Genomic DNA, 16,187 nt, shown 5'->3' on the forward strand with positions numbered 1-16,187 from the left:
GGTTAAAGTAAAAGAAACAGATCCAACGTGTAGTCAGATTTGGCTCCTCCCTGTTACAATTCCCTACTTTCAATGTCCATTCCACAGTCTTGTGGAAAAAGGGGTGACGGTCCTTCTAATTGCTTCGTCAGATGGAACTTTCCGGGAGTGTCCACCATCGGTGCCAGTGTTCCAAACGTTGTTTTTTTTTTTTTTTTTTTTTTGTTCCTCTCTGGAAAGTGTCTCCTTTACACCTGTAGCCTTAGAAAAATATTCTCAGCCTAAAAGTTGAGAGTTATGATCTATTTGACGGGAATTTTGAGAGCTCCAAGCCTGGGAAGCAGCATCTCAAGTTAAGGAATTTGGCAGTTTTCTATGTATGGGAAGATGCAAGAGTCTGGGCTCACTGAAATCATTCATTTGATATGTACCTCAGCTACCTGGGGCCTGTATCCTATATTCTCATATCCTGAGTTTCGTCAGGGCTCACCGGCTCACGTTGGAGGGCTGCAATCGCTAATGTCTGATGTGTCAGGCAATATTCCATTTCTCAGATCCTCTCCTCTTGGTCAGGGTTTTGATCAATATTTGGGAGACATTTCAGGATCAAATTTTGTCCCACGGTGCTGGGAGGCTTATCCCAGGTCAGGGGAGAATTCTTGATATGCCACTCCAGGTGCTAGTTTTTGGACTAGGCCCTATTGATAATTAAAGATCCTCTGGATCCTCTATCTAATTATGATCCAGGAGACATTTTCCCTTGTTTCTTCCTCCCATACCTAGAATCACACTATTACAATTATTTTATGTTATAAATGTGATCTATTTCCTCAAGATGTTTAGCCATAGAAGTATTGTTGGAGGCCTGGTTACATACTGGGTACTGTAAGGGACATCAATCTTATAAAATAGACAGGATATAAGTAATGCAGCTAGTAACGTTAACAAAGACACAGTGCAGCAGGGAGACACAAAGAGCAAACAATCTGGAAACAAAGAACAATGATCAGTATAACTACTTGTAATCCAATTGCAATAGCGAGTGACCAGAGGTACCATAACTGATTTAGTGAGCCATCCACTGTTTCAGTGTACCAGCAGTGCATACTTAGACATGCACGGCTTAATCTTTGAGACAGGCATACGCTACTGGCAGGATCAACCAGGTAGAGAGAAAAAGATAAATGTTTCAATTCTGCTTACAAGGGTATAATTTAACAAATTACTGTAAGTCATAATTAGTTTAAGGGGAGACTTTTGCTTACACCTGGAAAACACAGATTTAAAACAGTCATTTTTCAGATAGAAACCATAAAAATTATAACCATAGTCACCAGTTTACCCAGTTATGTGCAACTAATCGTTTTTGTTAACAGCTTTATGAAGCCATCAGGTTTCCCATTAGAATTCTTCAAGATCTTACCCAGTTCACCTTTATGGTCTGAAAACCAGAAACTTGTATTTATCCAAAGGTCCCTTCTATAAATCTTCTTGAAGAGGAAGCATTTTTGCAAAGGCATCAGAGTGAAACCATAACTGTGTACAATGACGAAAGACTTAAGAAGGCACTTTTTTTGGGGGGGGGTGTAATTCAGATTTTATTGCTTATTATGTCATTCCATACAACTTTAGGTAAACACGTTGAGAAAATATACTGGGAGTATTAAACAGATGATGGCAATATTGATGAAAATGTTCAAGTGTTTTACATAAGGTAGTTAAGAGGCACCGCTGCCACCATCACCCCCCCCCGAACTTTGTACATTTCGTATAAAAAGAGTAAAAATAGTTCATTGGCATTTAACTAGCATTATTCTTTGTAATCTATGAACCACGATATGCCTGAATAATTTCAGAATCTTCAGAGCAAAACAAAGCATTTTCTTCCACTAGCAGACATAGCAGTTTCAGTTTCTTTAAAAAACAAGCAAACAAATCAGCACAACAAAAACAATACACACAACCCCAAAACAAAAAAGTTGGCATATTCCAGTGGTCCGGAATTTTGACGTTTCTATCGCATTAATTCAAGAAATAAAATGGGATTCAGCATTTAAAAATGAGACAAGCTTCTTCACCATAGTTAACACTTACTCTATAATTGAAACGATTTAACTGAAGCCAATGTTAACCCAGCAAAAACAATGGTTATAACTCAAACTGCTCTTTTGATAAAGAAACTTCTTTAAAAGTTAACTATTCTTTAAAAACTCAGACCCGAGCTGCACAGGTGTAATTGAGGAACCAACAACTGACTCTTCCAGAAACCACAGCAGCAGTTCTAAGTGTTTTTGAAGCTGGGGAGTATATACAGAATCACTGTAAACGGCACATACACATCAGTAACTTCCTGCTAAAACAGCATTTGAAAGACTTCTATGTCTATTTTTACAAAGATGAGTGGGCTGAGACATACATTTGGCTACTTGAAAAGAAACAAAGAGAAGGCACGTTTAAATCTGATTACGATGCAGTTGACAAAGTAACGTGGTTACTGCGGTGACATGCAACACTTTCCGATAATAAAGAGAATTCTGACTGGTAACATTTTACCAGGACATACCAAATTTTAGGAACTCCATATAATCTGTAGAATACCTGTATCATTTGGCATACAATGTAACCTAAGAAGATTTATTGCTTATTTCACAACACTTCCCGTGTAATTCAACATACCAAGTCAACCGAATTAGTTAATATCTCTCTTTGGGATGTTTCAGGGGCCCTTTGAAGCACCCCAAAGTTAGCTAGAGGTCAAAGGAACTTCATTATAATTTGATTTGGGAAGTTTTGTCCGAAAAATAAGAAAAGGGTTTCAAACAGTCAGATAGGATCACATGTCACTGTGAAACAATAGTTATTCAGTTAGCCAAAGTAACAATAAAAGATTTCAAAGGCAAGTACAGAACAGATCTCTTAAAAGGTAGAAAAACTTAAAATCTGGTATCAAAGGCAGTCCAAAATCTTAAGAAACCTTGTCTTCTTAACAGAGAGAAAAGCGAAATTCAAATTTTGCACCAGCTTACTTTTAAAATTTATTTACTCAAACTTATTTTAAACTTAGTCAATCTTGACCATGTACAGAACTCTTTTTTTCAGGGTCCACTTTCCATAAACCTTCTGTCACTTATTTTAGCACAATTCTGACTTTCAAGTGGTTAAATATCTGGAGAGACTAATTTTAGATAGACCTTCCTAAAAGATAACTATTTTTAAAAGTTCACCTAAAGCTCTTATTTCATTTGCATTTTCTTTCCTTAAAAGTTTCTTCACATCAGGTTATTTCCTTGCTGACAAATTTGCAATAGATACAACAAGATTTTATTTAGCTTATAGTAAACCTAGGCACAATAAAAGTATTATACTTAATGTTGATGACTCTAACAGCATGTCTATATTAATTAGATCAACAAACGAACGTTAGTACCAGGTCTTAATTAATACTGACTATTTCCCAGTTCACATGAACCTGAAGCTCATTTAGCTCAATTTCTCTTGTATTTAGAATAGTTTGGTTTGTAAGTGCTCACTTTTCTTTAAGCCAATTAAATAGAGCTCATCCACAAATCCACCTCAGCAATGTTATCCAAAGACAAAGACACATACAAGGACACAAACATACAGAGACGTCATAGTTGTCATTTCCAAATTTCAGCACGGAGTCAGGTACAGCCATGTGAAACCCATCAGTTTACAAAAAGAGGTTGGATTCAAATTAGGTTTCTGAGAGATGGAAAAAATCAAACTGACTTGTCTAGATGGCTGAATTTTTACAGAAAAGACACTTAGGTTTTTTATTTATCCTTGATAAGTGAATTTCTAAATTACTTTACCCTCTTTTAAAAAGATGCATTTTAAAAAGATGGCAGAGATGAGGGTTCCGGAGAAGACCAGAAAGGACGTTTGCATCTCAAAGATACAGGCAAGTTTTTCCTAGGATGACTTTGTTTCCCCTTTGTTTAATATTTACAAGCCTCTTAGATAAACAGGGAGGGTTTGGGGAGTGGTATCTATCGGAGAGTCAATCAACTCGTTCCCCACTGTCAAAGTTCCCTGGGGCTCCTGTGGGGAAATTAGAATCGGACGTCTCAAGTCCAAGGGCGTCGCCTGGCCTCTTATAAGTTGTCAGCACAAGGGAAATTGCCCTGCTGTGGAAGTGGCTACCGGTCCAAATTGGGTGGCCTGTGGAGTCTTAGATGGTGATACTAAATCCGGCTCCTGTGCTCTGGGGGTTAACACAGAAATTTCTATTTGATCCCCGTGGGTAGGGGAAACAGGAGGTGGTGAATATGATGGCGGCATGGAGGGAGGGTGGGCAGTTGGAACAACTGCCGGTGCAGCTTGCTGTTTTGCAAAACACTTGTAACTGCGAGATCCTATAAAAGTTGAGTGAGCCATTCAGGGGCTACCGCCCTTCTGATCCTATATTTTGGGTCCGCACCCTATTACAATAGTATATCATGTGTTTCTTAGTCATAGGCTCAGGGCTATGTTTCACCCATTTATCTAATATAGGCCCCAAAGGGCTCTCCTTCAGGGTAGATGGAGTATTTCCCATTGTGTACACCAAAACGCAAAAGACGCAAGCAAACTCTGGCATCAGTGCACACCAAACCAAGACCAAAACCAACGAACCAGTTCCCAAATCGGTTCTGAGGGGGTGTAGTGGTGTAGAGAGCAGCCGTCTGGTCCAGAAGCCCACAGGCAGCTAGGAGGAGCTGTGTTAGTCCAAAGGCTCCGGGACACATAGTCCATTCTCAGCCCAGAAGGAGCAGCCAGGGGGAACCAGTGGGAGGGCTTGACTAATTGACCTTTGTGCCTGCTATAAAGCTTATTGTTTAGCTCTTCGCCAGTAAAATATGGAGGGTTTGTACGTGGCTGCATAAATGGGTCTACGAATGATGGACAAGTGTGGTATTTGTTGCCTCCGGAGTGTGAAGAGACCTAAGTAAGACGAGTTGGGCTTGCTATAGTGTGTTGGGGGGCTGAATAGTTAACCGCTGAGGTTTAGCTGCAAGAGGAATTTCCTGGCTTTTAGAGGATCAGTTAATGCCCAGAAATGTAATAGTTGTGGAGAGCCCTTGAATTTTCTGTGGGGCAGTAGCCCACCTGGATGTTATAGATGGGTCACCAACCATGTTAGGGCCTCGTGCACCAATCTCCTGAGGGGCTCTGGATTAGAACATCAGTATAGTGCCAGACGGTGCAAGGGGACACCAGGTCTTGCCAGCAAAGACTGTGGGCAATAGCTGGGCTGTTAAGATAGCCAGTAGGCAGACGGGTTAAAACACACTGGGTGCCTTCTGCAGTAAAAGTAGACTGCAGCTGGGACTCCTCAATAACTGGTACTGAATAGAACATAATAGCTAGATTGTCACAGCAAAGTAATTCCCTGGAGCCCTTTGGATATCCTTAATTAACTGGACAGTGTTGGAAATGGGAGCCTTAATAGTGGGGATCAGCACTGATATTTCAGTAGTTGCTTATAAGGCACCACTCATTAATAGCAGGCTTTAATAGCAGCCAAATGGGGGAATTGAAAAGGAGAAATGGTGTGTTTAATGACTTCTTCTTGTCATACATTTTGAATTTTGGGGTGCAATCCCACAGCCCCCTGTCATACATGTTATTGGGGGATATTTGCTGTCTTAGGTGGCAGTCTTATGGGCTCCCAATATTCAGCTTCCACCAGGAAGACCAGGGATTTGGGTTTGTTCCAAATGGCGTTGTGGTACATCAAGGCATCCATAGCTGTAACGGGAAAGGGTAGGGCCAAAGGGGCTACCACCACTACAAGATTTTTAATAAAGATTGTTTCAGTAGTGACATTCAATGGAAGCTGAATGCTTTCCACTCCCCTGACTATTATGCGTTGTAATCTAACGTGTGGCCCTTGCTTATAATTGAAGGGTTTCCCAGGAAGCACTGTAATTTGAGCTCCAGTTGTCAATGAGAGCCATAAGAAAAGTTGTTTATGTGTGTACCAAGGATAATTAGAGAAGTATATGGGCAGTTGTCCCAGAGGAGGGCCAAGCTCCAGGGATCTGCCAGGTCCCTAAGGCAGAGGCCTTGGCAGAGGTCAGGGTACAGGATTCGGAGAGGTGACAGCTGCCCATCACTCCAGTCTGCTGAAGAGTCTGTAATGCCTGAGCAAAAATTTCTACCTTGTGTTTGGGCTGTCCCAAGGTTACGTCATTAGGGACCCCGATCTCCAGAGCTGCCAATACAGGGAGGTCTGTTAGTCATCCCATGAAGGATGGAGCTGTGTGAAGCACCACCCCTTGGTGGAGACCAGTAAGGGTCCCAGAAGTCCCTATATCCCTTAAGGGTCCTCTGTTGGGTTCCTGGCCGATGGGGCAGCGGGGCCCATGTGCCTTTACTGGCAAGCGAGATTTGGGGCTTCAGAAAAATTATCTTTCTCATATCTAGCTACAACATGGATGCAGTCCAATGCCTGTTGTACTGTATCTGACATTTCTTTGAATTGTAACAGCATGGCTTTATAATTAGGGGGAACACAGTTCTCCCCCTTCCCTTGGAGAAATTTTTTCTAGAAAAATTTGCATTTCTATCATGGTATAGTTACATGTCTCTGTTTCTTGTTCATGCTGGTCATCCGATGTTTTGGTGCAGTGGATGGTGACAGGGAATACCTGGAAGGGAGTTTTCCTCTTCTCTGACTCATATGCTGCCACTTCCCGTTTAGGGTGTCCCAGTCAGCCTCGGTGGGGTCAAGGGATGATTTGCAACAGCAGCAAGAATTGCAGCAACATAGGAGGCACATACCTCAGCGGCATTTGCCCGTTCGGGGTGCCATGATGCCCCTGGTAGAGCTGCCTCTGTCATGGGTAAGGGCTGTGTGGGGAACTCATGGATGTGTGTTTGGGGTATAGGACAGTTTGGGGTAATAGTAAAGCTGTGTAGAGACTGTGTATGTGTGATCTGGGGAGAGATGAGGGGCCTGAGTGCCTTTATGAGTGTACGGTTGGTGTAGCATGGTGCGGCTGGGTGGTGGGGCTGGTTCTGGGTGTTTTGAGGCTGTGTATGCAGGCATTTGAGAAGAGGTAGGGGTATGCATTTTAATGTTTTGTGTGTTGGATCTGTGTGTATTCAGAGTATAGGGGTTATACATATGCTCATCCTGTAGGGTTAGAGTTTAGGGAGTGTATTTTTGGTGTGGAGGAATTTGCAGAGACTGGGGTTGTCAGTGTAAATTGGGGTTGCTAGCTGTGTGTGTATAATCAGGGGATGTGACTGAGGCTGTTTATAGTATCTCAAGAGGGAGATGGGTGTATGTTTGTATTGGGGGTGTGAGTTCATCATGTGTTGTGGGGGGAGTATTTAGGAGAAGGTTGGAAACATTGTGTCTCTCTGATGGTATTTTGTGTTTGTCTCAGCTTCTGAGGCATTGTACATACGTGGATGTTCACAGCTGTGGGGGGACTGTATGTGTTATATTTGGATTTGGGGGGTTGTGTCTTATATTAAGAAGTATGTGAGTTTGGTTTGAATGTATTTGGCTGTTGTTGAAGGGTTTGTGTGTTTGCATTGGGGGGTTATATGGGGTTGGGTGGATTTTTGTGGGATATGAGGATTTAGGTGTTTGATTATCGGGGGCCGTTGGGGGTGTGTTTTTGTATTCAAGACTGTGGCTGTGATTTTATTGGGGTTTGTAGTGCATGTATACTGGAGCAGGAGGGTTCTGGGCACACAGGCATCTGCTTATAGGTAGGGAGTTTGTGTGTTTGAGGATGTTTGGAGCTCTGTGGGGCTGTGTGATGGTGGCACAGGCGACTGTGGGCAGGTGGAGTGTGTGTTGGGCTGGAAGGGAAACTCGAGGGCATGTTGGTGACTGTGAGGCGCCCATGTGAACTCCCACGTGGACTGACCTTTGTTCCTTCTGATCTTCCATGGCTTGTACCCATCCTGATCTTCTGTGGCAGCTACTCCCCTGGAATGGTCAGCAATACTCTGCTCATTCTTAGCCAGATGAGTCAGGAAATGTCACTTCCTCTGGCAGCTGGATGTGTCTCTTGCAAGTGAGTGGTCCTGGAGTCCAGGGTGCAGGACTGGTGGACAGATGCAGAGTGAGGCTGATTCCCATTCCCCCATGAGCCCTCTCCTCAGTGAGGTGGCCAGGAGGTCAGGGCTGTATCTCCAGAGGGTCAGACATGGCCAGTCCTCTCTAGAATGTGCTGGAGGGGCCAACTCATTGAATGGACCCTGCCAAGAGATAAACAGACCCCGAGGACAATTCCTAAGGGAGAAGTCTATACCTACCCATCTTCCACTTTCTCCTTTGGATGGCCTCTACCACAAGGTAAAAGATAAGCCCCCTCACACGGCCCTTCTTGGCCTGGTCTTACTGACCGGCCAGTCTCTCCCCACATCCTGGCTCACTCTGGGCCCTCTGGTGATACCAGCATGAGGCCCCCTTGCATGTCAGTTCTCACCTCCTTGCCTTGGCCCTTGCTGCCCTTGCTGTTTGTCCTGCTCTTCCTCCCCCAAGGCCGTGAGTCACCTTCTCCAGGTGGGAAGGATCCACTGAAAATGCAAATTTGGGTAATTACTGCATCATCTGAGTCTCTAGCACGTGCCAGGCACTATGACGCTTGCCAAATCCATAAAAACCCCACAAAGCGGATGTGCTATTAGTTGCACTTTGCAGGTGATGAAGCTGAGGTTCAGAGGTGAGCAACCATGACCAAGTACCCTGTATGTACCAGAATATCAATCAGACTGGTCAACGTATCCAATGAAGCCAAACATTAATCTGATCAGGACGCCTAGATGCCAGGCTGTAAAGGCGCAAAATATGTCCCAGCAAGAGAAGGAGCAGTGCCAAGTACCCCAGCAAAGAAGCAGAGTTCATATCCTGCTTTCTTAATCAAAATATCTGCAGATCAACCCACAGTTTCCTAGTCTGTTAATAGGAGGAAAATACCAATGTGCGTTGTCCTATAAAACTACCTTAAGATAGTGTGTATGATCCTGAGTGCTTCGGTAATGACCCCAAATCATCATCATGAAGTTGGGATACTTCTTAAAACACTGCAAGTCTTACACACTGGCATATAGAATCTGTAAAGTCAGTTCTTTGGGTAATGATGGTAGATAGACGTGGCCCAGAAGGACAGAAGACAGAAAATAGAGCAGAAACTATTTGTCCAGAGGTGACAATGGGTCATAGCCAAGGTTCAAGCATTACTAGGGAGGTGGTGAAAATAGTAATGGGCATAGAGTGTAATAAGTCAAGGATATCTAATGTAGTTTCCAATGAAAGTTTGTGAAAGACATATAACTAAAAAGATAATAGGCTGGGAGGTGAAATAGTACAAAACATTTGATATATTTTTTACAAGGATAAAAGAAGATAGAAATGAACATTAAAGAAGTAGGTCAAATAGAAAAACTGTAAGATGGTAATAACCTCACAATATGATGAGGCAACTTAGATTTATTTTGTTTAAATAAATTGGTAGCCTATATTTAGAGTAGTTTTAAGTTGAAAGAGAATTTGAGCAGAGTATAGAGTTCCCATACACCCCCTCACATCTATTCCCCAAACCAAAGTTTCCCCTATTATTAACGTCTTGCATTAGTGTGGGGCATTTTTTACAATTGATGAGCCAAAGTTCATACATTCCTATTAACTAATATCCATAGTTTACATTACAGTTTACTCTGTTGCATATCCTATGGGTTTGGACGAATGTATGACAAGCATTGACCATTACAGTATCATACAGAATAGTTTAAGTGCCCTACCTTTTCCAGGATGTCATATAGCTGAAATCATACAGTATGTATCCATTTCAGTTTGGCCTCTTTCATTTAGCAATATGTGTTTAGGGTTCCTCCATGTCTCTTCCATTTAGTACTCTTATAGCTCAAGCTGCCATAACATAATACTATAGGCTTGGTGACTTTAACAACTCACAGTTCTAGAGGCTTGGAAGTCTAAGGTCATGGTACTGGCCAATTCAGTGCCTGGTGAGGGCTCTCTTCCTGGCTTGCAGACAACTGTCTTTTCACTGTGTCCTCACATGGTGGAGAGAGACAGAAAAAACTCTCTGGTTTCCTCTTACAGGGGCACTAATAGAGCCTAATCCTCATGACATCATTTAATCTAATTACCTGCCAAAGGCCTCATCTCCAAATACCATCACTTTGATAGAGCTTGAATATATGAATTTTGGGGGGACAGAATTCAGTTGCTAGCCTCATTCTTCTAACAGTATAAAATATGACGAATAAAGAAAGCTCATCATTAAATTATCTCTTTTCTAGAGTTTCTGTCCCCATGTAGTTATCTACTCCTGGGTAAGATAGCTAGGAAAGCAAAATTTTAAAAAACACATGAACAAGTTTTTTTGAATCTCAAAATGATTTGAAGGCAAGAAACAGTGTTAGAGAGAAAATTGGGGAACCTTACTTGCATAAGAAAAGGTGATATTCCTGTTCAGAGTTGAATGCCATTTTGGAGCCAGTCAAGCCAGGCTGAGGAAGCACATTCTAAGCAGAAGCAATAAAAATTGTGTGCAAAGAGCCAGGCTTGTTCTAGAAATTAAACAAGCCCCACTGTGAATGTGGAAGAGTGAATGAAGGGATGAGAAGCAGGATAGGTGAATGGAAACTAGATTACAGAGGCCTATGAGTACAGATGGGCATATGCATGTAAGAACACTACTCATGGCAGGGAAAGAACCACCTGGATGTATCAGAAGGAACAAGTTCTTAACACTCACAAAGGGAAAAAAAAAAAAGAAAGCCTGGTCTTCCCAGCTAGAATGGAAAACTGTTTAATACATGAGTATTCAGAATAGTTTTCAATCCTGAAATGTGGGGAAAAACTTAACATGGTCTAAACATTACTTGGGTTCCACCTAAAAAGCTTAAAAGCAAGACTCAGAAGGATAAAATTATTTTTAAGTAATTTAACTGCATCCCAGAACAAAGTTCAAGAATATGTACAGAAATACTAAAATATTTAGCACCAGAAAAGGAAAATCTACAGTGACTGTCATCCAATAAAAAAATTACCAGGTATATCAAGAAGCAGGAATATCGAACCACAATGAAGGGAAAAAAAACCTAATTAAAACTGACCCAGAAATAGAAAAATTAAAGCATTAGTAGACAACAAAACTAAAGTAGATATTATAATTATATTTCATATTTTCAAGAAGCTACAGGAGGGATTGGACATGTAAAGGAAGGTATTTTTAAAAAAGCAAATCAAAGTTTTAGAGATTAAAACTAAAATAGCTGAGATTAAAAGTACATTGGATAGAATTAACAGTAGATTAGACATTGCAGAAAAGAATTAGTTAACTGAACAAAAAGCAATATACATTATTCAAAACAAACACACAAAGAAAAGAAAAAAAACTTTAAAAAGATATGAGTATCAAGAGAATGGGAAGTCAAGTCATAGATGGGGAGAAAAAATTTGTAAAAGACAAATCAGATAAAGGATTGGTATGAAAATATACAAAGAACATTTACTGCTTACCACTAAAAAAAGAGGACAACCTGATTAAAAGTGGACAAAAAACCTAAACTGACACCTCAGTAAAGAAGATATAAAATATCAAATAGGCATATGAAAAGATGCTCAACACCTTATGTGTTTGGAGAACTGCAAATTAAAACAACAATGAGAAACCACTATGCAGCTATGAAGAGGACAAAAATTCAGAACACTGACAACACCAAATGCTGGTGAGGATGCAGAGCAATAGGAACTCTCATGATTGCTGTAGGGAATGCAAAATGGTACCGACTCTTTGGAAGACAGTTTGGCAGTTTAATAAAAGAGTAAATATACATTTACCATAAAATGCAGCAATCAAGCTCTTTGGTATATACCCCAAAGAGCTGAAAATTTACATCCATACAAAAGCCTGCACATGAATGATTGTGGCAGCTTTGTTCATAATTGCCAAAAATTAGAGGCAACCAAGGTGCCCTTCCATAGATGGATGGATTAAAAACAAACAAACAAACAAAAACCTGTTCCACATTCATACAATGGAATATTATTCAGCAATAAAAGGAAATAAACTACCCATGAAAAGACATGGAGGAACTTAAATGCATATTACTAGGTGAAATAAACCAATCTGAAAGGGCTACGTACTGTATAATTCTTAACTATATGATATTTTAGAAGGCAAAGCTATGGAGACCATAAAAAGATCAGTGGTTGTTGGGGGTTTGGGAGGAGGAAGGGAAGAGTAGGTTGAATAGGTGGAACACAGGGGATTCTTAGGTCAGTAAAAGTATTCTGTGTGATATTACAATGGTGGATACATGTTGTATTAGTCAGAATTCTCCAAAGAAGCAGAACCTATAGAATACATGCATGTGTTTGTAACAGGGAATTAGCTCTTATGATAATGGAAGCTGAGAAATCGCACAGTCTGCCATCTGTAAACTGGAGACCCCAGAAAGCTAGTGATATAATTCAATCCTAGTCCAATGGCCTGAGAACCAGGGGAGGTGGTGATATAAATTCCAGTCTGAGGTCAGGAGAAGATGAAATATCTCACCTCACACCATGAGGCAGGAAAAAGGGGCAAATTCTTCCTTCCCCCAGCTCTTGTTCTATTCAAGCCCTCAACAGACTGGATGATGTCCACCCACATTGGGGGGGGGGCAATCAACTTTACTGAGTCCACCAATTTCAATGCTAATTTCACCTGGAAATTCCCTCACAAAATATACCCAGAAATAATTTTTAATCTGGGTCCCCCATAGCCAGTTAAGTTGACACATGAAACTAATCATCACAAGTCGACCCTGTGTCAACATGACACCCATATGCAGCTCCTCAAATCTTACTTAATCCCCAAATAAGACAATAACAAGGTCTTAATTCCACTTAATATGATACAACAATTCTGAGTCCAATCAAAATACACTAACTCTATCCCCAGAAGAGGAGGTAAATCCTTGTGATATAACTTAAAGTACTATAATGTAAAATTAAGAGTACTTACATATTATGATATAAAATCAATACAACTCATGTTACATAATAAGGGAATATGAGAGAGAAAAAACAAATACACACTTAACACAAATATATTCATAGCAAAAAAAAATGGTGTACTCATGACAATTACAGTCCTCGTTTCTGTAAGTGGTCAGTTATAGCTGGTCTTTGTAACTACTTTCTTATACCCATTCTGTATTCTTTCTATCTTCAGCAAGCACCTCAGCAGATCGTGGTTCTTCCCTGGTGGGTGACCAAATCCTTCCTTCTTGAATAGTCTGGGTCATTAGTAGCCCTGCCTAGACTGGGTTGTTGCAGTTTTCCACTGAGCTTAATCAAAGAACATGGTAATACTAAGGGATGCCTTAAGCGATCTACTATATCCAGATACACTTTTCCTTACTTCCGTGTGGAAGAGTAGTCCGCAAGTAGTATCCTTGTATCAACAAACACTTTACTTTCCTTCTTTTTCTGTTGATTCAGAGGCATGAGGAGCCCAAGGTAGCTGGGTGTTAGTCTTAACTCCCAGTTCTTTGGAATCATTGCTGTGTCTCCTGGTAGAAGCATTTTCCCCTTTGGAACTAAGAACAGCAGAGCATAAGGTCACAGGAACAAAAAGCAAAAATTGGATAGTGGGTCACTAGGGATAATACTGAAGAGTTGAAAATAACTATTCTCATTTTTGTCCCTTAAAATTCCTGGACCCGAGAATGCTGGCTATGGAAGAAAGAGGACCATATATTGGACTCCAATTCAGAGCATATACAACCCTCTGGAGAACCTTGCCCTGGGACAAGCAGAGGTATTGTCACATAGCCAGCCCTGTAACTGAGTCTTCAGAAGGCCATTCCACCATTCTATCAAGCCTGCTGCTTCAGGTAAGACTAGTGAATTCCAAGGGCCCATTGCCTCACTTCATCTGCTGTGAAATGTATTCCTGGATCTTGAGCAATGCTTGCAGAATCCCATGACAATGATAAGTCATTCTGTAAGATCATGGATGGTAGTTACGCAGAAGTGACGTATGCAGGAAAGGCAAATCTGTACCCAGAGCAAATGTCTATTCCAATAAGAACAAAATCCTGCCCCTTGAACAATGAAAGCTGTCCAGTGTCATCAGTCTGCCACTGACTAGCTGGCTGATCACCCGGGGAATAACACCATATTGAGGGCCCACTGTTGGTCTCTGCTGCTGGTTGATTCTTTTTGATTGGGAATTCAGTAGTGGCTGTAGCCAGGTCAGCCTTGATGAGTGGAAGTCGATATTGCTGAGCCCATGCGTAACCTGCGTCCCTGTCACCATGGCCACTTTGTTGATGAGCCCATTGGGCAATGACAGCGTTGGCTGGGGAAAGAGGCTGACTGGTCTCCACAGAACAGGTCATCCTATCTACTTGATAATTAAAATCCTCCTCTGCTGAGATCACCCTTTGATGATGAGCATTCACATGAGACACAAATATCTTCATGTTTTTCAACTATTCAGAGAAATCTGTTCACATACCTCTTCCCCACTTTTCTTTATGACCAACTTTCCAGTCATGCTTTTTTCAATTCCTGACCACCCAGCGTGTCTGACCATTTCTCCTTCCAAGTGTTTCTCCCTCAGCCAGGTGCATGGCCTCAAGTTCTGCCCACTGGGAGGATTTCTCTTCACCACTGTCCTTCAGAGATGTCTCAGAGAGGGGCTGAGGGCAGTAGCTATCCACTTTTGGGTAGTGCCTGCATATTGTGCCGAACCATTTGTAAACCAGGCCTGCCTGAGTCTCCCTCTGTCAATTAATAGTAGGGAAGTCCCCTTGACGTCATAGGTGCAGGCTGGGAGAGAAAAGGTAGTGTAGCAGAAGTGAGGACTGTGGGCCTTTGAGCTACTTCTTCATGGAACTTACTTGTGCCTTCAAGACCTGCTCTGGCCTGATCACATATATACCATATCCATTTGACGATGGAGTGCTGCTGTGCATGTCCTCTGTTATGGCTTGGTGGTTAAGATTCCACTTAGTTCATGATGGGCAGCTCAGGTCACATGGTAACTTGATGGCCCAAGGTTAAGTGTTCAGTCTCTACAAAGTTCAGTAGCAGACCTCTTGTTTCTCAAAAGGAGACTAGTTACCAAAATGATGGAAGGGCCTTGCTCCACAGTTCTTAAGGCCTGTGCTTTGATTCACCTATGAGGGCCTTCAAAAGGCTCCAGACAGCATCCTTATTTGCCACAGACATGTCAACACCATTGTGTCTTCTGGATCTTATGGCCCAAGTGGCAAAGCAGCTTGCACTGCAGCCTGGACCTGTTACACAGCCTTCTCTTGTTCTGGGTTCCATCCTAAACTAGCAGCTTTTGGAGTCACTTCATTAAAAAGTCTGGAGTAGCACATCCAGATGAGGAATATGTTGCCTCCAAAACCCAAAGAAATCACTAAGAGCTGTGCCTGTGCTTTGGCTGTAGGAGGTGTCAGAGACGACAACTTATCCTTCACCTTAGAAGGGATATCTTGACATGGCTCATACCACTGGGCCCCTAGAAATCTCACTGATGTAGGAGGCCATGGCATTTTGTCTTATCTATTTTCTGTCCTCTGACACATAAATACCTTACCAACAAATCTAGAGTAGTTGCTACTGCTCGTTCACTAGATCCAACCAGCATAGCGTCAGCAATGTAATAGGCCAGTGTGATATCTTATGGAAGGGAGAGTCAGGTGTATTTTCTAGCAAACTAAATAATGGCATCAGGCTGGAAAGTTGATATACTCATGAGGTAGGACAGTGAAGGTGTATTACTGGCCTTGCCAGCTGAAAGCAATCTGCTTCTGGTGGGCCTAATGGACAGGGATGGATAAAAAGGCATTTTCCAGACCAAATCCATATACTTACATACCATTTACCAGGGTGAGTGTTAACTTTCTCAAGCAATGAAACCACATCTGCAACAACAGCTACAATTGGAGTCACCACCTGGTTAAGATTATGATAATCTACTGTCATTCTCAAGATCCATCTCTCTTCTGCACAGGCCAGATAGGATGTTGTAGGAATCACCACCCCTGCCTCCTTCAAGTCCTTGATGCTGGCCATAAACTCTGCAGTCCCTCCATGAATGTGTTATTAAATTTTATTTATTGTTTTCCTAGGTAGAGGCAGTTCTCCTGGCTTTTACTTCGTCTTTCCCATCATAATAACCCTCCCTCCACAGATCAGGGAACAAATG

The 16,187-nt window shown here is 41.7% G+C and overlaps 1 protein-coding gene across 1 annotated transcript in view; it reads left to right on the plus strand.

The window, feature by feature from the left end:
• LOC309664483 (uncharacterized protein) overlaps positions 1-16,187 on the plus strand; it is a 151,586-nt gene that overhangs the window by 10,792 nt on the left and 124,607 nt on the right. The window contains exon 3 of the mRNA XM_082470004.1: positions 13,689-13,857. Coding sequence (XP_082326130.1) covers positions 13,690-13,857 — 168 coding nt within the window. The 5' untranslated portion in view covers position 13,689. The remainder of the gene's footprint in view (positions 1-13,688; positions 13,858-16,187) is intronic.

The sequence above is a fragment of the Balaenoptera physalus genome (assembly GCF_965194825.1).
Source record: "Balaenoptera physalus genome assembly, chromosome: 7".
In the NCBI taxonomy this organism is placed as follows: Eukaryota; Metazoa; Chordata; class Mammalia; order Artiodactyla; family Balaenopteridae; genus Balaenoptera; species Balaenoptera physalus.